This window comes from Alnus glutinosa, chromosome 10, assembly GCF_958979055.1.
Source record: "Alnus glutinosa chromosome 10, dhAlnGlut1.1, whole genome shotgun sequence".
NCBI classification, from domain to species: domain Eukaryota; kingdom Viridiplantae; phylum Streptophyta; class Magnoliopsida; order Fagales; family Betulaceae; genus Alnus; species Alnus glutinosa.
In genome coordinates this window covers 2224603-2250083 of record NC_084895.1, presented here as the reverse complement: position 1 = coordinate 2250083, position 25481 = coordinate 2224603, and the positions used below count along the sequence as shown (strand labels likewise).

At 33.6% G+C, this 25481-nt stretch overlaps 1 protein-coding gene across 1 annotated transcript; it reads right to left on the bottom strand.

Annotated features, from left to right (window-relative positions):
* Positions 1-13549: 13549 nt before the first annotated feature.
* Positions 13550-15954, bottom strand: LOC133879844 (uncharacterized). The gene is made up of 5 exons (XM_062318612.1): positions 15436-15954; positions 14883-15378; positions 14339-14557; positions 14071-14256; positions 13550-13941 (listed from the first exon to the last, which is right to left on the bottom strand). The coding sequence occupies exons 1-5, from the start codon at positions 15952-15954 to the stop codon at positions 13550-13552; spliced, it is 1812 nt and encodes a 603-aa protein (XP_062174596.1).
* Between the last annotated feature and the right edge of the window lie 9527 nt (positions 15955-25481).

The window sequence follows — 25481 nt, the reverse complement described above, 5'->3', positions numbered from 1 at the left end:
AAAATTCAGTTATAATTTTGACCTCAAAAAATGATTTATATTCCATAATCTTTTTGAAATCTATTTTCTAGTTTGGCTTATTAAAAATTTCAATTTTATTTTAAACTTGAAATTTTTCTTATTTTTTGGTGGAATATTGGTTGGGGTTTATTTAAAGTCTATTTAAAATTGACCTACGTCCCAATTTTTGAAACAAAATTATTTGTTTATTTCTGCATAGTGATGTTGACGTAAAGTAGAGTCTTTAAGAATTTAAAAATGCTCTTGTTATGGCTTTGGAGATTAAAATATATCTCCATACAGAAAATAAAAGTCGGTGATTTACTGACTTTGGTACTTGTGTGGATTGCATAAGGGAAAGCATACCAACAAGACCATTAGAGGTGCCAAAGAGAGCCTTTTAAAATTCTTGAGATCATGTACATTGAAATATGTTAACCTTTCCATACTCATTGCCTAAATGGTCAGAGATATTTTTATCTCTTTTAGTGATGACCATATAAAGTTCATGTATCTCTATTAAAGCTGGGGTATTGAATGCTTCAATATCTATAAGAAAGAAGAAGAGAAACAATATGAAGATCATAAGATCTAATATAGGCATAGAGTATTAAGGTAGGTACACACAAAGGGGAAATGATTAGTAATACTAATCTGCTATTACCCTTATAGAGTAAAGCTTTGAAGATCGTTATGTATATGTTAAACAGGATTCCATCTAAGGTTGTCCTTAAGACACCTTTTAAAGTATGAAATAGATGGAAGCTTAGTTTAAATTATTTACACATATGGGGTTGCCTTGCTAAAGAGAGGATTTATAATCCTCGCCTTAGAAAATTAGATTCAAGGACAACCATCGGATCTTTTATAAGCTATCTAGTAAACTTTAAAGGGTTTTAATGTTTTATTATCCTTCATATAATCCTAGGGTTGTTGATTATAAAATTTCTAGAGGATGCAGAACCTAGTGGGAGTGCTCATTCACATAAATTGGAATTTGAGGAAGCACTAGAGTTGGCCAAATCTCCTCCTAATAGAGGATGATTGATTGTATTCAGGGAAAATCAGATTGATTATCCTGAGCCACAATCAGTTATGGAACAACCAACTCATACAGAACAGGTTCAAAAGTCTATTCTCCCATTGCAAAAATGCAGAGGAAGTAGAATTAAGAAAATCCTATAGAATAAGGAGATCAACAAGTCTTAGTGATCATGTTGTATATCTCCCAGAGTCTGATGTTGACATTGGACATAAAGATGATCCAAGTTTGTTTTCACATGCTATGAGTGGAGAAAACTCCACATTGAGATTCAGTGCCATGAAGTAAGAGTTAAATCCATTGCTCAACAGTCTAGCTAGACTCGTAGCCAATGGTTTTACTCATAAGGAAGGCATTGATTATAGTGAAACATTCTCTCCAGTATCTAAGGATGGTTCATCAAGATCGTAGCATTAGTAGCTCATTTTTGATCTAGAGCTACATCAAGTGGATGCGAAAACGACTTTTCTGAATGGGGATCTTAAAGACGAGGTTTACATGAAACAATCAAAAGGTTTTATAAATAACAGTCAGAAAGCTTGCAAATTAAAGAATTCTATTTATGGGCTGTGATAGATCTCTCAATGGTAAGATACTTTTTACAAGGTTATTGTTTATAGAAAAACCTTGTTGATTAGTATATATACCTTAAGGTCAGTGGGAGTACAGTAATCTTTCTAGTCCAATATGTAGATATTATTTTTGCAAGTGGTGATTTAGGTTTGCTACATAAAGTTCACAAAAACTTTGAAATGAAGGATTTGGATGAAACCTCTTATGTCTTTTGACATAGAGATTCACAGAGACATAAAGAATATTAACATTGTCTCGAAAGCCCTACATTGAAAAAGTTTTGGGAAAATTTAGAATGAAGGATTATGTACCTTCAGTAGCAATTAAGAGGGACCAATTAAATAAAGATTAATGTCCCAAAGGTATTGGAATAAGGGCAGATGAAAAGTTTTAAAAGTCTGCATTATACATAACCATATGACTGACAATAAGTATATTGAGTCAATAAAGTGCTGCAAATAAAGTCTTGCGGTATATGCAAGGAACCAAGAAGTACAACTTAACCTAAGGATACACTTTCCACTTGAAAGTGGTTAGTTGTTCAGATTTGAGTTTTGCTGATTGTGTAGATAGTAGAAAGTCTACTTTAGGGTATATATCTTTTTATTGAAGGATATATCCTAGAGATGCAGTATGCAGACTATAGTTGCTACGTCTACCAAGAAAGCTAAAATCTAGCGTGCTATGAATTTAGTACACAGGTATGATGGTTGAGACATTTTTTGAAAGTCTCAATCTTGTCGATTTTACAGTTAGACCATAAAGATATTCTGCGGTAATTCTACTATAATCTTCTTTTATAAGAATAAAGAGTAGAAGCAGAAGTAAATCGACATCAAGTATCTCAGTACGAGAGATAACATTAAGAGACATAAAGGGTCTATTGAGCATATAAGTACTGAATTAATGATTGCAGATCCCATGACTTAAAGTTTACCGGTAAAGAAAGAATAAAGTCATGCGGAATATATGAGACTCATTAATTCATTTTCGCTTGGTTTGTCTCTTTTTGGTCTATAGACATAAAGTTATTATAATAAAGATTTTTTGTGCACATTTGTTATTTTATCCATGAGGATAAATAAAGTTGGACCCGAATGACTTATAGGAAGTTCATTCATAAAGCTTGATTATCCATAAGGTACTCATGTAAGGAGTGTTTTATATCGTGATACATGGAAGGGACGACCTAATTTTATAATGGTTTTACCGCCATGATTCGTGTGAAACATTTCTTATCTGAGTGGGAGGATTCCATAAGTGATTGGCCAAAACTAAAGAACCTAATACCATATGGTCATGTGTTATAAAGTCCAAGTGGGAGAATGTAATATATTATTCCTTTTTGGTTGTGGCCTTTATATCACATTTACGGTATTTACTATGTTTATTATTTTTTCAATAAACATATACGGCATTATGGATATTTCCATTAATTTAGATTACCGTAAATATGGAATCGGTATTATGGTTATTTCTATTAATTTAGATTACCGTAAATATGGAATCGGTTAATTGATTTTAAAATCAATTAACGATATTGTTTCCTTGATGGAAGGAAACAAATACGGTGTTTACCATTTTGAGGGTCCCTAACCTAGCCTATAAATAGAGTGCCTGTGTACACCATCAGTACAGCCATCAAGCAATAGGCATAGGTTAGAAGATCCCTCAAATAATCTTTCTTGTTCTTCAGATGGATCGTGGAGACGCTTGAGCAAACATGGCTAGAGGTAAGCCTGAATCTTGTTTATTCGTTTTCCGCTGCGCATGTTAGATTAAATAATATGTTGATTATTTCTAACAAAAAGAACATATAAATATGAAATGTGTAAATGAACATGTTAGTTTATGCATTTCAAGTGTTATGCATGAGATCATATGTATTGTATTGATTATTTGGTTATACATTGTTTTACATTATCATGTTATCAAATCTTTTAACCCTCCATGGTCCATATCATAAGATCTAGGGTTATTTACTTTTTTTTTTTTTTTTTTTTTTCTAAAATGATTTTATGAGTATGCAATAATAAACTTCCAGGCTTGCTTTACAAAACGGCTATGGGTTTATTAACAATAATTTTGCAAAAACTTTGCGTTATAATAGTTGTTTAGTAAATACGAGTTCAATTTATTTTAAAAGAAATGGGGGCTTACATCATACATGTATGGTCATAATATTTTATACTTACTGGGGTGTGAACATCTGTCTACCTCTGCCCACTTTCACGCCAAGTCTGATGCCTCTCGTTTCTCTTGCATTGTCATGGATTTTTGCTCTGGTGAAAGCAGCCTCACAAGCGTTTCTCCCTCATCTCCGCAAGGTATTTCTTTCAAAGCGTAAAACAGTTTTCCACATAAATACTATTAAATTGAAAAATTCTTATACACGAGGAAATTTGCTTTTCTGGTTATCAATTTCTATTATTGTTAATGTATGAATAAATTTTCTTCTAAAAATCCATAATGTTATTATTATTTTTTTATTTCTTTTTATTTTTATTTTTATTACTTTGCAGTTGTGAAATCAGCAGATGCATTTTTATACCGGAATAAGCGGTTTTGGGAAATGATCTTCCTGGTATATATATATATATATATATGCAAAGGGTTATGAATGACAATTTCCATCATGACACGCTATGTAGATGACATTATCTACGCTACGATTGGGTCCCAACTGTGAGAAAAGTTGTATGATGACATGTTTCGGGAGAAAAGTTCTTAATTAACTTAATCGATCAGTATTTTTATTAAATAATTCTTATTTGAAAAAAAATGGAAGTGGTTGTCTTAATTTCTCACGGTTGCTTTAAAATTTAAGAGGAGTAGATGTCAATTTAGGGAGAACAAAAAAATAAAAAACAAACTCAAATGTCAACCACTTCAGAACAACAATCAGTTGAAGTTTGAATTGATGCAAAAAGAAATCAAATCAATTAGATTTTTCAAATACATATAAGACTTTTTACTTGGAAAAGCACTTTCATCCAATTATGCATATTTTCTTTTTAGCTAAAATTGCTAAGTAATGCTCCGTTTCTTTCGACGTAAAATGGTTTTAGGGAAGTCATTTTTCTGGAAATTATTTTTCACCGAAAGCATTTTTCGGTGTTTGGCGCCTACAGAAAATCACAAATATTTTTCATATTTTCATTCAATCATATTAGCCTTTAAAAATTAATTTTTATTCAAAACATATAAATATTAATATAAAATAATATAAAAATCATCGATGATGAGATTCGGTTACTGACCGACAAGATTCTGACCATTTTTACCTGATTCCGGCTAATATAGCCAGAATTCGAGATAAAGGCCGGAATCCGGACAATTTCGTCGCAATCGGAGATAGCCGGATTCCGGCTATCTGGCCAGCCGGCCGATCTGGCCAGATCCGACCGGGATCCGGCATCTCTGGCCAGAGCCGGCCTCTCTGGCCAAGGCCGGCCGGGATCCAGCCGGTCTGGCCAAATTCCGGCCAGATTGGTCGTCGGAATCTGGGCTGACCGGATTTCGGCGAAGGTGGCCGGATTCCGGCGATATTAACCGGATGTTGTCGGATTCCGATACCGACAATATTTCGATGGTGGTTGGCTGCTTGAACGTGAAGGCCGACTGTGTCGTTTAAAATAGATCGACCGCGTCTGGCGTCTTTGGAAAATGATTTACGCTTTTAAAAAGTGTAAATCATTTTCTGAAATTTACTAAGCATTTTTGGTCAAACAGAAATCATTTTTTCGGTTGACTATTATTTTCGCCCCTACCAAACACCGAAAAATGCCAAAATCATTTTACGTCGAAACAAACAGAGCATACAATCATAAAAGACTCATCTTTCCATTTATCTACCGAAAATTCAAAATGGATTTGTCTTGAATATGTGAATAGATCCATCATTTTTTTAATTCATTGCACCCCACCACGCCAAATATGCTCTCGAATCCTACGTTTCACGCAAACTCTTCCAAGGCTTTCAACCACAAGGCCTTCTACATGGGAGGGCTGATTGGCATGGGACGGGTTACCCTTCCCTTGCCCCCCTTTTAATTAAAATAAGTTTTTTTTTTTTTTTTTTTTTTTTTTTTTTTTTTTTTTTTTTTTATCATCAAAAAGCAATTCTGATGTGACATCAAAATTGCTTTTTAATAAAAAAAACATTTATTTATTATAAATGCCGGTTGAGGGACGGTTTTTCGTCCCCCAACAATCAATTCCCTCTACATGGATGGTAGCCTTTCCTCCCTCCTCAAACCTGACTGCTTCACCCAATACCATGACATGAAGGCCATGGACCCCACCACGAGCTTCTTTGGAATCTTATCCAATTGTCACTTCAGTAAAGTTCCGCTCCAAGAAATACCTCTCCATTGTCCATCCCAAGATTGAAGACTCTGTTAACTTTGTTGACGAAAGACGATTTTAAGAAGTGATTTATAATTTTAGTTTACTACAAGAACTTTATAATAATTTTTTATACCATATGCAATGATTTATAATTTAAGTCAACCTCATAGATCAATAGTACAATTTCCCTTATATATTATAGGGTGTGGGACTGCTAAGGATGTCTGGAGTTTATGTGGACGAATGATAAAAAAAAAAAAAAATGTATAGAGCAGGACGATTATGTGGCCATTATAGAGACTCTCCAATAAGATATGGAGCCTAATGACATGGAGCTTATAGCGGTTGATGTGGTCATTTTATGTATAAGAATATCAATAATAAAATTGCAATTTGAAATAGTACAAATCCTTGTAGGATAGGGCTATATTGAGGGCATAGAACCTCAAAGATTGCGTATGTGTTGTTATCAAGCCTTTTCGAGATTAAATATAACTTCATTTAAAAGAAGTTTAATTTTTTTAAATCAAATCATAAAACGTAAATCGTTTAGAAACTGTATTTTTAAAAATTGTGATTTGAAAAAGTAGGAAATTAGCTGTTTCAAATCGCAGATAAGATGATACTTTTTTGAAACGTAAAATTTTAAAAGTTAATTTGCGATTTTAAAGGCTAAATTGCGATTTTACCAAACGTTTAATTGCGTTTTTAAAAATCACTTTTTTAACTCGCATATTTTAAATCACACTTTTTGAATCACAAACTCAAACGGACCTGAGTATAAATTTGAGCAGGAGAGTTTCATCACGCTTCTCTCTCTCGAGATCTCCGAAATTTCTAAGACCTTCCTCAGTTCCTCTTATCAAATTTTTAACAGCAGAACTATCATTTTGATTTGATTTTGAAAAGAAGAAGACAGGAGGGCGAGAGAAACAAAGAGAAGCTAGCATAGGCTTTCAGATCAAAAGGAAATCAGAGAGGAGAAAAAACAGAGGGAGAGAAACCCCACCTACGCGGGTTGAAGAAAATGAAGAAGAAAACCTTTTAGAGGAAAATGAGTTTTTGATTGTTGTACACCAACTGTAATTGTTTCGGTCCGACTGTCCCAAGTGCAGAAGCCTCGGTTGAAAACCTTTTAGAAAAAGATGAAGAAGGAAAGAAGAAAGGACTTGAGCCTCCTTTGGCAACCTCCTTCCCCTCAAGTATTGGGAAAATTTTTTTTTAGTGGTAATAAAAAAGTAATTGATGCAATATAAAATAGAAATAATTTATATGAAAAAGTGAAAATAAAAAATAAAAAATTGTATTGTAATGATTTTTTTATTTAAATAATAACAAAAAAATTGTTGATATTATATAAAAAAAAAAATAAGAATATTTTAAAGTTTTTTTTTTTTAAAAGAAATAAAAAGGAGAAAAGGGGAAAGAGAAAGGTTGCCAAACGGGACTATTATTTTTAACCTCATTTTAGAAAAAGGATAATTCTTAAAGAATTGTCGAATCCAAGTTTTGCTCGAGAAAAGTACAGATTTAATACTCTTAACTTATTTCAAATCAAAGTACAGATTTTCTTTCGGACAATAATCATTTCTCTTCTTAATACTCTCCAAAATTATTCTTTAATTGTTAAAATATATAAAGTCAAAGATATGGTGAATCTGAATGAAAAGAAAACAGGTTCATATGACACTGTGGCTTTCAGACTTGTCCAACTTGCAGAAGAACACAGTCAGGGTCGGTTGTTCTGCAGACACCAGTTGTCCAGCGGAGCCCGTTTGGTAATTATTATTAGTATTATTTTTTTAATTTCTCTTTAAAAAAAATCAATTTTTTTTTTTTCTTTTCATTAAAACTCCGTTAACATGTAAAGGAGTTTGGTCTCAGAGGATAAATAACAAAGGAAATATGATGGCCTACGGGATTTCCATGCAAACCAAAAACAGAGTTGTTAGCTTGTTTTTATTTTGTTTTTATTTTGTTAGCTTGTTAGCTTGTCTTTTTTATTTATAAAAAAGAAAAAAAAGAAAAAAGAAGAAGGAAGAATTAAGCTCATATTTAATCTCTAAATTTTTATTTCATTTAAATTTAGTCATTGAATTTTTAATTTTAAAAATAAGGTCATTGAGTTTTACTCAACTTTTAAATTAATCTCTCAAGCACTTTACCATCAAAGTTAAAGATTTTTCTATTTGTCATATGTACGTCTATCTTAATGTCAAAGTTAATGATTTTTTTTTTCAACGTTACAAATTTAGAAGATTAAGATGACAAAGAAAATAGTTTTTGTTTTTGGAGTTGTGGGTTTTTTTTTTTTTTAATTATTTTTATGTATATTATGAATGATTTAACGTTTAATGATATGACATTGATATTAAGTGTTTATATGAACGCTACCATGTCATTAATTGAGACACATATGACATGTATATGACCAACTATTCATTTGGATAGAAAAGTGATAGAGAGACATTTCAAATTTGAGCAAACCTAAAAATCATGGGGGTGTTTGGCAACAAACAACATATATTCCCCTCCTTTATTTTCACTTTTTCAAAAAACAATTATCTTCAAAACATTTAAACACTTTTCACTTTTTATATCGTATCAATAATTTTTTATTACTATTCAAATTAAAAAAATTCACTACAATACAATTTTTTTTTTTTTTTTCCACTTTTCCATACAAATTATTTTTAATTTATATCACATCAATCACTTCTTACTACTAAAAAAAAAAAAAAATCAACTTAATAATCTTTACCCAACACCACCCATATTCTTAAAATTAGAAACCCAAAAAATAAATTCAAATCAAATAAACATCTAGAGACTAAATATGATTTTTTGTCATTTTAAAAAAAAAAGAAAAACAGAGCTAGCCCTTACAATGGCTCAAAGTCATCTGACCTGCGTGCCCTTCTCTGACACTCCCTCTTAATCTACTGAAAGAATGTGTATAAATAACACAGCTTCTTCTCTATGTTTCAAGCATTTTCTTGTTTTTGTTTCTCTTTTGTAACAAAAGAAAACACCCCACAAGTTTATTTGTTTTCTATTTCGTTATCTGATAGTGAGGGAGAAGATCGAAGAGGGGAGGTTTTCGATTACATCAAGGTGAGACATTTTCTCTTCTAATTTCTTTTTTGATTTTTCTGGGTTTTGCACTGTTGAACTAAAATTTAAAGAAAGGTTCTGAAGTTAGAATATGAGATGTTTATTTATTTATTAACCTTGGAGGTAGCCGAAATATGGACATAAATATTTTGGGTTTTGACTTCTGGAATTTTTGGAGTCTTAAATTAAACAAGACGGACAGTGTTGTTCTTATAAATTTTGGATTAAATTTCTTTTATGAGTGCTCTGGGATCTTGTCCAAATGGTGAAATTGTTGTTAAATATAGAGGTTTTCTTTTAGAAAACCAGATCTGCAAAGAGGATTGTGTTATATTGATAAGTATGACAAATGTAATGTGTGATAACGTTTGTAAAAAGATAGGTACTCGGCAATTAAGTGTGGTTATATGCTTAGCACTTTGAAAATATATATAACAAGAATAAATTGGTAGCATTCAAAAGTTATTTGTTAAGTGGGACTATACACTTATCAAACTATGACGGTCAAGTTATACACTTGATTTACGGTAAAGATAAAATGAACATGTTAGTTTTTGTATTTCGAGCGTTATGCATGAGATATGCATAATACTGATTAATATTAGCTTATACATTGTTTTACATTATCTTGTTATCAAATCTTTTAACCCTCCATATCATAAGATCTAAGGTTATTAACTTTCTTTTTTTCTTTTTTAAGATGAACAAGTACTCGTTGAATTTAATGAATTGGGTCAGCCAATTGGCGATCAGGGTGGAAGGTTCAATAATTTCTCTGGCACACTTGTTAAAGATAAGAACATTATGCCTATAGATTACCCGGATTGGAGGAAAGTCCCTAAGAGACACAAAGAAGACGCATGGAATATACTACAGGTAATGAACTTCTGTTTTACGTTAACGTTTTCTCCATGCATTGTAATTTTTGTTAAATTGCAACAATAATAGTGTTGATGTTTTAATGAGATTGTAGAAAAAGTTCTTGGTACCAGAACACCAAGTCGTGAAAATCAAGAAGTGGGTATTGAAAAACATGGCAAAGCAATTACAAGGCTACCGGTCTGATTTGAAGAGTAAATACTACATCAGTTCTTTAACTGCTGCGGAAATAGTGTCGAGGGTTGACCCAACAAAAATTGACATAAGACGATTTGCCAATCTTGTAAACAACTGGAAAGAAGAAAAAGTACAGGTACGCAATGTAGAAAAATAATATATAAGCAACAAAAGAATAAAAAAAATATATTGACCACTATTATACTGACAATGTAGGACAAGGCGCAAACGGCTAAGGTGAGCCAATCCAAGCAAAAAATCAGACATGCGTCAGGTTCAAAAAGCTTTGCTAGACGTGCTTACGAAATGGTAAAATTTACTTAGTAGCACAGTTGAAGTTATTGATTTTGTTTACAAACATGATAACTTGATATATGTAGGGGAGATCTAGTGGGGTTACACCGAGCAGGTCCCAAGTCTTTGTTGACACACATAAGCATAAAGATGGCACACCTATGAGCGCAGAGACGGGAATAATTGTTGTACGCCATATTTTAGTTATTTCTTCACTAGGCTGAATATGCTTACTATGAACAGCTTAGTAAGCATACTATGAATAGCCAAGTCGATTAGAGGATCTAAAATAGTAAGCATATTCAGCCTAGTGAAGAAATAACTAAAATATGGCGTACAACAATTATTCCCGTCTCTGCGCTCATAGGTGTGCCATCTTTATGCTTATGTGTGTCAACAAAGACTTGGGACCTGCTCGGTGTAACCCCACTAGATCTCCCCTACATATATCAAGTTATCATGTTTGTAAACAAAATCAATAACTTCAACTGTGCTACTAAGTAAATTTTACCATTTCGTAAGCACGTCTAGCAAAGCTTTTTGAACCTGACGCGTGTCTGATTTTTTGCTTGGATTGGCTCACCTTAGCCGTTTGCGCCTTGTCCTACATTGTCAGTATAATGGGGGTCAATATATTTTTTTTATTCTTTTGTTGCTTATATATTATTTTTCTACATTGCGTACCTGTACTTTTTCTTCTTTCCAGTAGTTTACAAGATTGGCAAATCGTCTTATGTCAATTTTTGTTGGGTCAACCCTCGACACTATTTCCGCAGCAGTTAAAGAACTGCTGTAGTATTTACTCTTCAAATCAGACCGGTAGCCTCGTAATTGCTTTGCCATGTTTTTCAATACCCACTTCTTGATTTTCACGACTTGGTGTTCTGGTACCAAGAAATTTTTCTACAATCTCATTAAAACATCAACACTATTATTGTTGCAATTTAACAAAAATTACAATGCATGGAGAAAACGTTAACGTAAAACAGAAGTTCATTACCTGTAGTATATTCCATGCGTCTTCTTTGTGTCTCTTAGGGACTTTCCTCCAATCCGGGTAATCTATAGGCATAATGTTCTTATCTTTAACAAGTGTGCCAGAGAAATTATTGAACCATCCACCCTGATCGCCAATTGGCTGACCCAATTCATTAAATTCAACGAGTACTTGTTCATTATCTTGTAGATTCCATATGTCTGCCATGCGGGTAACGCTCCGCTTTCTCTTGCTGCCTGCAGTATATGTAGAAGAGAAATATAATGTTAGAGTTTGTAAAATATATTTTGAATTATTAAAAAAAATACAACCATTTGTTACACATACCGTCGGTGTCTAACTCCCTATGCGTGCAGACTGTCTGCTCCAGATCCTCGTTAGGGAGAAAATCTCCTAAATCACCGTTGCTAGTGGTTCCTTCTAGTGAAGGCCCCTCATCTATGGAAGCATGTTGTGTAGGGACCTCAACAGGCTGTGTAGATCGGGTAGTCCTCAATCGTGTCTTTGGGGCCATATGCCTATACAAAGTAACATTATATCAGACTAATAACATCAAGGTACGTAATAAACATATAAATGCATCAGCAATCATGAAAACACTTAAATCCACACACCTACATGGACATACTCACATTTCAAAATAGAATACATAACTACGACTACGTAGGGTCATGCTGACTTTCACCATGATGAATTTCCTCTCTCAATTCCTCAGGGGTATTAAGTGTTATTCCTTCTATGTCATTTCGAGCCCATACGAGATTATCAATAGCATCCTCAAGTGCTGCTTCAATGTTGAAATTGAAAGGCTCAGTGTCACAATAGTTATCCACATCATCGTCATTCACACGGCCTTGACCAACGTCAAATACGTCTCTTGGTTTTGTAGTCACAGCAACAACCCAGTTCGGGATTCTTTCATTAGCTACATAATATACTTGGGAAACTTGGGAAGCCAATACAAATGGGTCATCAGTAATCCGCTCCCCAGTGTATATTAGACGTGAAAAATTCACAAGGATAAAGCCATATTCATCATTCTTGTAACCCCTACCCAGAGCAATGTTTGCCTAATCACACTTGAAGAGTACATATCGAGATCCATCATAATACTGCACCTCAATTATGCGTGTTAATTGGCCGTAGTATGGGGTGTCATCTTCAGTGGATACACAAACTCCGTTATTTTGTGTTGATTTACCATTTTCAGAATCTCTAATGCGAAACATCATGCCATTCGTTACATATCGCTTAAATTCTAGGGCCAGCTTTACAAGACCTATGGAATGAGATTTAATTTTATCATCAAGTTCATTTCTTCGTGAGTCATCCATGTTCTCAACCTGATATTTGGACATTGTTCGTAACGATGAGTAAAACAAGAGAAATGCTTAAAAATGAAAATCAAGTGTTATATTATTGAACTTAAAATAACACTTACAAAGCCCCGGAACCAATCACAAAATTGATCTCTGTGCAACTTATCTAATTCATTTGCCGGTCGGCGATCCCTACGATTTCTTGTCCTTAGCTCCTCCTTATGCATCCTATATTTGTGGGAAGTGCCACAAAGTCATGTTACAATTACATCGTCATCATTTAAAGATTCTTTAAAGTGTACAAATAAAAAAAAAAAACAACTCACGTGCGAAATGGAATGAAATCATCAGAGTTGAAGAGTATATATCGATGTGCTTGAACCCACGATTTTTCATCAAGACTAACACTCTTGACCTCTCCTCTAGCATCTTCAGGGTTTCTGAGTGGTCTATTGAATACCGTTTGCGAGGATTCCAAATAGCGCGAACAAAAAGTCAGTAATTCCTCAACTTCATACCCTTCAGCAATAGAACCTTTAGGTGCAGCTTTATTGCGTACGTAATCCTTATATCTACGTAAGCACCTATATTGTATGAAGTATATAAGTATCATGTCAAATAAAAGCACAATAGAATGTTAGATTGCGATATAATAATGTCATACCTCTCAAACGGATACATCCATCGATAGTGAACAGGTCCACCTAGCTTACATTCAGTAGCCAAGTGTACGAGGAGGTGCACCATTACTGTGAAAAATCCGGGTGGGAAGATCCTTTCCAATTGGCATAATATGTAAGGGATTCAGGACTCAAGTCGATCCAAATCTTCTAATCGTAGCGTTTTGGAACAAATCTCTTTAAAGAAGCCAGACAACGCAATCAAAGGTTCCACAACCTTCTTCGTTAAGGATCCACGTAAAGCAATTGGCATAAGTTGTTGCATTAGAATGTGACTATCATGACTCTTCAAACCCACAAGACTACATTCTTCAACTTTGGCACAACGTGAAACGTTTGAAGCATATCCATCAGGCACTTTTACATTTTGTATAACCTTCAAGAAGTCCTTTTTCTCCTTCTTAGTCATTGTAAAACAAGCTGCCGGCAAATATGTCTTGTTTGCAGCTTTGGGAACTGGGTGAAGTTCAGGTCTCAAACCCATTTTTTTTAAGTCAAGACGTGCTTTTAAGTTATCTTCGTTTTATTTTTCCATGTTCAATAACGTGCCAATAATATTGTCGACCACATTTTTTTCTATGTGCATCACATCAAGATTGTGACGCAACATATTATTTTTCCAATAAGGTAATGTGAATAAAATACTCTGCTTCTTCCATATCAATTGCTTATCACAATCCACTTGAACAATATTTGGTCTTTTCCTAATAGCCTCAATGACACTGTCAATGCCCTGAACTTGTCTCCATATTTCATCACCAGTTGGCATAGGAGGCGGATGATCTAATTCTTGGGTACCATCAAATGACCTTGCTTCCTTTCTCCACCCACCTATGATCCATTGGCAAGAATCGTCTATGTCCCATATAGCAAAATTTATTCCCATATTTTAACCACTCAGACTTTGTATTACCCATACAACATGGACATGCAAAACGTCCTTTTGTACTCCACCCAGACACATCACCATACGCAGGAAAATCATTTATCGTCCACATCAAAGCAGCATGTATTGTAAATGTCTGATTAGAGGATACATCATAGGTTGGTTCTCCAACATCCCATAATTCCTTCAACTCTGATATTAGAGGCTCTAGGTACACATCTATTTTGAAAGAGGGCGATTTTCGACCTGGAATAAGCAACGACAACATTCAGGGACGGAGCCAGAAGTTCTTAAGGGCAGGGGCCAATGACCGAAAACTTTTTTTGGGTAGGGGCCAAATAAGCTAAATTTTCTTTTTTACCTTAAATTTTTTAATTTTTTAGATTATTTTTTTTTCTCACCTTAAAATTTTTTTTTTTAGGAAATTTGGGGGGGGGGGGGGGGGGGGGGGGGGGGGGGCATGGCCCCTGCCAGCCCCCCCCTCCCTCCGTCCCTGACAACATTAAAGATGATTGTTTCATGCACATCCAAGGAGGAAAATTATACGGTACCAATATAACTGGCCAAGTACTGTAACTAGTGCTCATGTTGCCAAACGGATTAAATCCATCTGTCGCTAACCCAAGCCTAACATTGCGCGAGTCAGAAGCAAAATCTGGGTACTTTGAATCAAATGCCTTCCAAGCTAAGGCATCAGCCAGATGCCTTAATATACCGTCATCCGTACGCTTCTCAGCATGCCACTTCATATGTAAAGCGGTTTTCGATGACATGAATAGCCTTTGCAATCTTGATTTCAAAGGAAACCACCGCAATACCTTCTTTGGTTTTCTCTTCAATTTTTGTGATGACTCAACCCCATCTTTATTCTGGTTCCACTTTGACTTTCCACACACTTTACAGTTTTCCGCATTCTCGTTGTCCTTCCAAAACAACATGCAACCATTAACACAAACCGGAATCTTCTCATATCCAAGCCCTAACTTCCTCATGTACTTTTTAACCTCATATGTATTCTTTGGTAACGAGGCATCCGATGGAAGCATTTTATTCAGTATTTCAAGCAACTATGTAAAAGAGTTATTAGACCATCCACCCATACACTTTAAATTATACAAGTCTACAATAGCGGAAAACTTAGTATATTCAGTGCACCCTTCATATAATGGCTTGTTGGCATCATTCAGGAAATTATAAAACTTTTGAGTCCCTTCACTGGCACCTTGTCGATCTTCGTATACACCTTCAGTTTCATCACCCATTTCTGATATAGGGCATTGACTCAAACCAGGATCTTGTTCGAGATCATGAGTGGGAAAAACCTCATGCAACATGTCACGCATCCCGCTAGAACTGTCATGTATTGGCTCCCAATGAATAGGGGTGTTAGTAGCCTGACTAGAAATAGCTCCAAGTTGTTCCCCATGAGCATACCAACAAGTGTAACCCTGACAAATCCCATAATTTATCAAATGTGCATATACCATACCCCGTACCCACGAGGTGCCATTGGCACACCTCGTACATGGGCAACGAATCGTACCATTAATAGCCCCGTTGTTAAATGCGAACTCCAAAAACTCATTAACCCCTCTAACATACTTTTCCGACCATTTATTCTTTGTCATCCAACTCTTGTTCATCTCTTAACTACATCAAATGCATAAGAATTAATAAACCAGCATTTAAAAGTTATACAAAAATGATTTATCTAAAGTGAGCAACAAAGAGTTCAGATAAAAGAAATATGATAATGGTATTATTAAAGATACTCAACATTACCCACATGATAGACTATTGTGTATGACTTCAATGATTATGCTAAAATATGAGATTAATATTAAGGAATTGGCTTAATTTTAAGTTAAGAAGCGCAATAAAAATATAACAAGATCGATATAACTTGAGGCCTAGTGGTAATAAGCCACAATTTATTTTGTCACGCCTAATGTTAATTATTCAATTTTCTTTGACAAGTTTTCATATTTCATATTTGTTATATCTATCATGACACGAGCTCATTTAAAATTTAATTGGAACTCAGTGAAATCATTATTGTTTTTCTCAAATAACTATAATTTTATACTTTATACAATTTTAAAAAATATTTAACTATATATTATACACAAGGGTGGAAGGAATGGGTCGAGAGGGGTCAAATGCCCTTCCTCACTTCCTAAAAAATCTCCTTACCCTTGGTTTAATTTTTTTTTTCTATGCCCCAGATAGTAGCGGAGCCAGAATTTTAGTTCAGGGGGTCAAAATTAAAAAGTAAAGTTGAACAAAAATGGGTGAAATATATATATATACACACACACACACACATTCACAAGCAATTAATTTGGTTGAACTATATAAATATAAAAGCTTATGTAGACATTTTTATTATTTAATAATAAATTTAAAAATTAATTATTTTTAAAATTTGATTACATGCTTGGAATTTTCAACAAATATAAATAGTCAGAAAAAGTATTGCCTTTTTGCACTATTTTAGTCATTTTTTTTTTCCGCTCTAAACACTTTATTTGAATTATTTAACGGTTTGAAAAAGAAAAATTTAGGTTGACTGAATCTTACAGATAGCAATTCTAAAATCACAGTTGGACTGCCGAACTGGTATATTCTTGAACTGAACTTGTTTCAAATTTTGTAAAAGTCAAATCGCATCTTAGTTTAGGTTTTTTCACTTTCCCTTTTTCCCTTATGTTTGCTTAGAAAATAATAAAAAAATAATAATAATAATAATTTACGTTTTAAATTCTTATATATGCATATATCGACATTAATCAGACAAATAAATACCCTTAAAAAAAAATCAGATTAATAAATAAATAAAAAATCAAATCAACAAACTGCATGCGTTTTTATAACGCAACTCTCATTAAAAAAAAAAAAAAAAAAAAAAAAAAAAAAAAAAAAAAAAAAAAAAAAAAAAGAAGAAGAAACAAAAAAATCAACACGTAACTGAGCAACTTAACTCAAGTTACTCAATACTCTAATAAACGGCTAAAGTATAAAATCCTAAAGAAACGACGCAGTTTTGTAACTCTGAAGAATCTACTACACGTCTACACGCACACCTAAGAAGCCATCTCAGCCTTTTTGTTCAAATAAACGCAGCGTTTATATTTTACTTAAACACAACGTTTTGATAAAAGACTTGGAAGTGTCCACGTCATTGTCGTCTTCCTTGGTCTTAATCCCTAATATCTCTGAAACTTCTAAACACATGAACAGTAGAAGTGTGAAATAAGGAAGTAAAACACAGAAACGTAATCCTGGTCCTCCTGAAAATTTTGCCGGTAGTGTTGATGCCCCTGGACTGCCCCCCCTTAACAATACATCAGGGGCAAACTTGCCCACTTATTGCCGTGGTTTTTTTTTTTTTTTTTTTTTTTGTCTGTCTTAACTGAAACGTTTTTCATTTCTGTAAGGCAAAAAAAATAAATACAGAGTCGAGAGGTTGAAGAAGCGTCCGGATGAAGGTGGAGGACAAGCTGACAAGTGACAAGGCAACATTTTTTTTTCCTTGTCTCCATAAGGATCAAAACGCACCGTCAAATTAAGTCTACAAAGAGTCAAGACTCATTACTCAGCAGCCAAGTCTACAACTCTATAAACTTGAGACTGCGGCTACAAGGACAACTGGACAAGGACGGATTGGATCAAAAAATCATCAGAAGAGATCTAAGTCTAACATGCAGTGGTGCCCTTTTGGAGACTTAAATCATAAAACCAAAAGTAAAAAGTAATCACTCACAAAAAAAAATGTAAAAAGTAATTTACTGTAGTTTAAAGATCTTGGACTGAGATCTAATTAACCATAATAAACAATTAACAAGCAGTGGAGTGGGGCTACAGATTACAGCTAGCGCTTGAAGTCTAAAAAAAAATTGTTATTCAGATTCTCAAAGCTGTGTGGAGCCGTGTGCCGGTGTGTAACTATGCGTGTCAATGGTGTCATAGATTGAATGTCAAATCATAAAATACGTTTGTTTTTCTATAGCTTCGGCCTTCACTCTTCAGATCTTGTGAGTCGTGGCTTGAAAAATAAACACTGATGTTGTTAGGTATTTCTTCCGACTGAAAGCATTCAAACCGTTCAAAATATTTTCTAAACATAATTTAGCCTTTAGGTATGTAATATACTTTTATATGGATTAAAATTTAAATTTTTATATTTAAATTATTTTATTTATTTATTTATTTTTGTTTAAATTTTTTTTTTTATTTAATTGTTTATAAACATATAATTTTTGTTTCATATTTTAATTATATAATATATATAATTGTAGTTGCTTGAGATTATGGAGAATAATAATTCAATTGAACTACAATCAAATTCTAAACAACATTTAAAATACATATCTATAAAAAAGACCTCGTCAAACACTTGATCATAATTTTTTACAAATACAATATGAAAAAAAAATTTTAATTAATTTTTGTTGAACTGTTTTTATTTATTCATCGAAAAAAAAATTCTAGACTCCCTCATTTAAAATTTTAGCTTCGCTACTGTTAATACACATATAAATTAATATTTTCATAACAAATAATTAATATTTAAATATAAAAACTTACATAAACATTTTTTATTATTTAATAATAAACATAAAAACAAATTAGTGTAAAAACTTCCATGAACATTTTTTATCATTATTGTTCTGGCTGAAGTTTGAATTCGTGTATGCTTTGCAAAACAAAGCAACAAAAATAATACTTGTAGTCAGAACAAAACAACAAAGCAAAAAATAAAAATAAAAGTGTCCAAAAAACTTGAGGTATAATTACCCACTAAACTTTCTTTTCTTTTTTATTCTCTCTTTTTCTTTTTTTTTTCTTTTTTTTTTTATATATGAGTCACCGAACATGTTGAGGGTACGAATATCAATGGCAAAGGTTTATTCTAAATGGTTTATTTCATGTGTCTCTTCAAGTCTTTCAAATACATACACATTGTTCAAAAAAATAAAAATATGCACCCACGCAGAAAGAGATCGATAGAGAGCTAGAGGATACCTGGAGATATACACTAGACCGTTGACTTTTCAAGATTATCTCTACAAGTCCTTCAATCACACGCACGGCAGAGAGAGATAGAGAGGTAGAGGAGTACCTGAACTCCTGAAGATATACACTAGTGTCATATGACTAGCTTTGTCATATTCAATTAAAAGTAAAAAATTAAAAAAAAAAAAAAAAAAAAAAAATCCTTATGGGCAGACACGTACGTACGATAGACTGATCACTAGAGCCTTCTCCTACGTAGTAGAAAAGAAATCTCCTTCACCTAGTCAGTAGCTTTGTCATATTCTCCTCCTAGTGATCAGTAGCCTACTCCTTTACTAAATCAAGAAAAGAACCTCCAGAATTCACTAGAGTACCAATTTTTCCATCTCTACCTAAGTCCATCTCTTTCCAATCTGTTTCTTCCTGTAATATTTATGACTATCACGCTTCCCCTTCTCTACCCCTCCATTCTGTTTTCCTGAAATCTCTCACAATTCTCGCTAGCTAGCCTTTCTTCACCAGAGACTTTGAATGATATCTGTAGCTTCAAATTCCACTCAACCGAGAAAGAAGACATATATAAATGAGCAAGAAACGTGAAGAATTTTGCTTACAGATTGTGTCTTCTTTGCCTACGAGACGGCTGATCAGAAGATTAATTTTGGCTTGTGATCACGGCTGATCAGGAGATAAATTTTGGCTTGTGATCAGTGTGTGTTATAGTTATATATCTTCTGTTAATCCAAACAACCGCAGATAATGATGGAAGAGGAGATAAAGATGGAAGAGGATATCAAGGGATACCAGAGGATATCAAGGGATAGTTTTTTGAAATTTTAGGAAGCTGGGCACGTTTTCTGTCGATATTCTCAGTTCTTCTAACATCATTTTATCCAAACGCTGGTAAATTGCAAAATTATACCGGCGTTTAGTAGTAAAACGTCGGCAAAACTAATAATTACCAGCGGCCAAGCCTCAATTTTTTGTAGTGAGTCATGAAATTCTTTTTATAATGGCCCATTGGAGCATTAAATGTAGTTTTATATCTACCATGTTCGACACTTTCTATTACTTAAAAAAAAAAAAATCAACAATTTGTATTTACTAAAAACTACTTTAGCTAGATATCAAATTTTGAAAAATGTTGATATTTAATGTGATTAATTCTAAATGTAAGACCTATGTTTTCATTGTGTTTCCCAAAAATTGATGTACCTTCTAAAATTACCATTAGATTTATGATAAATTATTATTAAATTTTGATCTAATGGTAATTTTAAAAGTCACATAAATTTTGAGAGGACAGAAGGAAAACATAAGTGACATTTATCATTACTTGTGCACCCTAAACAATATAAATCTTGTGTTAGGAATAATATTTATCTTATCCACTATAGTACTTTACTCAAAGGTTTATAAGTGTTAATAGTCTAATTAAGCAATCCTCTTTCGATTTCAACATTCTTTTTAACAACCAAAGCAAAGTAACTCCAAAGAAACTTACTTTTCCAAATCATTTCTTTATGTGAAAAAAAAAAATTATTTCTCTTTTACAAATATTCCAACATTATTGATTGATTTGCAGACCTAGTTTTCCTAATAATTCCTTTATCTAATTTTGTTATTTCTTTTTTACAAATATTCCAATAATTATCAATTCATCTAAATTGGACATGCTTTTCTATATATGAATTAATGTTTTTTACTGTAAAATCTTTCTCATATGGTAATCAACAATGTGTACCAAAAGGCATTTAATAGATTTAATAGATTTCACTTTTCAATTTTCTTACAAAAATTTAAAATTTTTATCTTGCAATGCCGGATCTTAGAATTGTTCTTCTATTATAATAGAATTCTTGTTTATAAAAAAAAAAAAAAAAAAAAGAAAAGAAGAAACTATTGGTTTTTCTTTTCTTTGAATTTTTTCTCTCGTGTTATCAAATTTATAATTTTTGAAATCAAATTAATTTTCACTAAAAAAAAAATAAATAAATAAAAAGTGTGAACAAATATTTTTTTTCGGAAGAGTATTATTTACATGTAGATGATGAGATGAAAAAGTACCAAACATTTCCCAAAACTGCAAATTCCAATCAATAGAGTTTTCACAGCTAGCAGGAGGTTCAAGTGCTGGAAGTGAGCTGGAATAAGCACGTGATGAATGAGTTAATTATAGTTAGTTAATTAGTTAGTCTTTCTGTTTAATTTAATTGGTTAATTAATCTCTTTATATAAAGGCAGAACACTTTGTATGATCATTTATTCATATATTCATTAATCATCAAGAGTTGAATATTCATTATTCCACATTCTCTTTTTTTTCAATATGGTATCAGAGCAATTTTATCGTTGTTCTTCATCTTTCTCTTCTCTCAATTTCATGGAGTCTCTATCTTCGCCTTCCATGGACTCTTCTTCTACAACTTCTGCCATGGTGGATAATTCTAATCCGTTCTACTTGCACAATGGTGACATTCCAGGAGCTACCCTGGTCTCTCAACAACTTGTTGGAGACAACTACAACACCTGGAGCAGATCGATGAAGATGGCTTTAATTGCAAAGAATAAATTCAGTTTCATCGACGGAACGTTGTCGAAGCCTGATGCTTCATCGTCTGATTTTCTTCCATGGACTCGCTGTAACAACATGATCGTCTCCTGGATTTTGAAATCTGTTTCAGGAGAAATTGGTACCAGTATCGTACATATTGATATAGCTGAAGATATGTGGAATGATTTGAGGGATCGTTTTTCTCAAAAGAATGGTGCTAGGGTTTTTCAACTTCAACAAGCCATTTCTGCACTGTCTCAAGAAAATAACTCTGTGAGTAGTTATTTTAATTCTCTAAAAGGATTATGGGATGAGCTTAACAATTACCGTTCATTCCCTCCATGTTCTTGTGGTGCTTTGAAAGTTCCTGTGGAGTATAGGGATCAAGAATATGTTTTTCAATTTTTAATGGGGTTGAATGAAACATTTTCACATATTAGAGGGCAGATTTTGTTGATTGACCCTCTGCCCCCAATAAACAAAGTTTTTTCCATGATTCTTCAAGAAGAACGCCAGAGACAGATTGTTTCTTCTACTGGTATCCAGAATAACAACACAGCTGCTATGATGACAACTGCACCACAGACTCGATCACAAGCATATAAGCCAAGGTTTGGTAGGAAAGATAGGCCGAAATGTGCTGATTGCGGAAGGGAATGTCACACAGTTGACAAGTGTTACAAGTTACATGGATTTCTACAAGGCTACAAGTTCAGGGGGGGCATAAAGTTTGTCGTTTGAAGAAATCTTTATACGGTTTGAAGCAAGCTTCCAGGCAATGGTTTTCAAAATTTTCGAATGCTTTACTTAGTCATGATTTTACACAATTGAAATAAAATTATTCTCTTTTTACAAGAAAGCATGTTCTGTTTACATTGCATTGTTAGTTTAATTACGTAGATGACATTGTTTTAGCAAGTAATAATCCTAATGCCATCTCGGATATTATCCAGCTTCTCCACAAACAGTTCAAGCTTAAAAATCTTGGCAATCTTAACTTCGGTCAATTGTCACATTTTCCTTTTGTTTTCTTCTATGTTTTTCTTTTTCTAGTTTTGTAAGAAACAAAATTATATTGACAACAATGAACTAATACATAATAATTAATATGATAATTGTAAATACATAGAATAGTTAATTACGTAGATAGAAATGAAAGAGTGACAAGTACAAAAGAAAAAAAAAAAAAAAAAAAAAAAAAAAAAGAATAAAAAAAAAAAAAAAAAAAATATGTTAACATAAATAAATTCTCGATTTCGAAATAATTTAAATTAATGAACAATAATTATATATAATGCTAAATTGCTAGTTGTGTTCAAATACCGAAAATCCCACCTAAGGGTGCTTGGTATTTAAATCAGAACAGGAATTTTTTTTCCTACATATATGGCTATCAAAATTTGTACGTATGTATGTATAGTTGCCATCCCATGACACAACTATTAACTTTTTTTTTATTAAACAAAAAATAAAAAAAAAATTATGTAAATGGATTGGGGTCTAATTTTGTGTTTTTTATTTTTTTTAAAAAAATAAATAAGAAATTAAAAAAAAAAGTCAATAATTGTGTCAATAGGTGATAAAATATCATTTTTCTATTATATATTATATTGTGGTCTGTGGAAAGCCCTTTTTTCTTTTTTCTTTTTTCAGTGGCACTGAGAATAAAACAAGCAGCATTGTGGAAGACCTGGTAAATTGATTTTCAACACTTGCTTGTGACGGCCAACTGTGTTTTAATTAATGTTGAAACTGATAGGAAATATATCATATTTTTTTAAGACCCATGACATGAAAAAAATAATAATAATAATAATAAAAAAAGCGAAAGGAAGATGAACAGACAATTACAAAAAAACATAGTTGCAACATATTTCACTATGATGAAGAAAATAATACAAAAGACTTTTACAATCTAAAGACATTGATTAAACTATTCAACTCTCGAACTCCTCTATAGAAACCCTAGAAAAGACCTCTCAAGGGTTCCACAATTTTTCCATAACAACATAATCTTATAACATGTCTTTAAGTAAAAAAATCGGAGTCTTATAAAAATTTTTCCTCTTCAAGGTTTACACAAACTCCTATGTTCGGATGTGATACGTGCAGGAGAAGAGTTAGAGACCAAGACTATCAAGAACAGCGGGGAGTAGTTAGATAAGATAGAGGTGTTAATAAGAGGATATGTCCTCAAGTAGTTAAGTTGTACTAGGTCTCAAAGAGATGCAGTGTTCTCGTAGTAGAGTCCTAGTAGAAGTAGAGATAGAAGTTTATTAATCTTTTCTAGTAGAAGTCTAATGTAATTTATCTACTTAGTCAGCCGTATCTTGTAAACTCTATAAAGAGGAGAAGCTGATGAATAAAGAGGTATCAATTAATATCAATTTCAACTCTTGAGTTGTTTGGGAGGTCTCTAGGTTCCTCGAATTACCTAGCATTATCACGTTCTATTGCAATCATAGGCAAGCCAAGGAGATCCGATCCTGCTGCCTTCCCTGTTCAACAGCCAAATACCCGTTCCAAATCCCGGGCACGTAACATCTTGGTATCAGAGCCAGGTTCTGACATGGCTGATTAACGGCTGGAACGTTTGGAGAAGGATGTGAGTTCTCTAAGCGCTGGGCAACAAGACATACGGAAACAAATGTTGGAAGGACAAGAGCGCATGATGAAGCAGATGAAGCAGATGCAGGACATGTGTGCTGACATCAAGGCGAGCATTGGAGACAATTCTGGAGAAGAGACATCTTCCAAGAACCAAACTGGGAGATGGGGAGAAAAATCTGAAAACAGAAACTCGTTTGTGCCAAAGTTAACCAAACTACAATTCCCAAAGTACGACGGATCACTCGACCCTACCAACTGGGTGTGCCGAGCAGAGCAGTTCTTTGAGTTCCAGAATATTGCTGAGGAAGAAAAGGTGCCCTTGCCGCCTATCACTTAGAAGAAGAAGCACAACTATGGTACCAATTATTCCGGGAGAGTGACGAGGCTCTGACGTGGGAGACGCTGAAGGAAGGTATGTATGCCCGCTATGGTCCTACACAATTTGAGGATTATTTTGGTGATCTAACAAAGCTAAGGCAGATCGGCAGTGTAAGGGAATACCACAGCCAGTACGAGAGACTGTTGAGCAAGGCTGGAAAGCTAACGGTGATGCAGCAGATGGGAGGATTTATTAGTGGATTGAAGGATGGGCTTAGAGCAGATGTCCAAGCATGTCGACCTCAGTCCTTAACATCAGCAGTAGGCTTAGCCCGTCTATATAAAGACAAGCACAATACACAGAGGCGTGCTCCAGCATTCTCAGAAGAAAGACGAAATACCCAATCAACTGGATATCCACCCCAGCCATCCAGAAATTTATCTCGTAGTCGCAATCCAGCAATAGAGCGCTTGAATCCGGCGGAGTTAGCAGAAAGACGATCCAAGGGTCTTTGCTTTAACTGTGATGACAAGTTCTCCCCTGGGCATCGATGTAAGAAGTTGTTTACAATAGAAGCTATTTACGAGGAGGAAGACTTGACGGAAGGAGAAGGAAGGGAAGACCCACTGGCGTACGTAGAATAAGGAATTCCAGAAATTTCCTTACACGCC

Bases quoted from the DNA above. Each gene is read 5' to 3' on its own strand.
- LOC133879844 (XM_062318612.1), bottom strand. From the start codon at position 15,954: ATGAACAAGAGTTGGATGACAAAGAATAAATGGTCGGAAAAGTATGTT. The intron at 15,379-15,435 runs GTAGACTTGTAT...TCTTTTACATAG, and splicing joins ATACTAAGTTTTCCGCTATT to TTGCTTGAAATACTGAATAA. The intron at 13,942-14,070 runs GTATTTTATTCA...AATAAAACGAAG, and splicing joins ATTGATATGGAAGAAGCAGA to ATAACTTAAAAGCACGTCTT.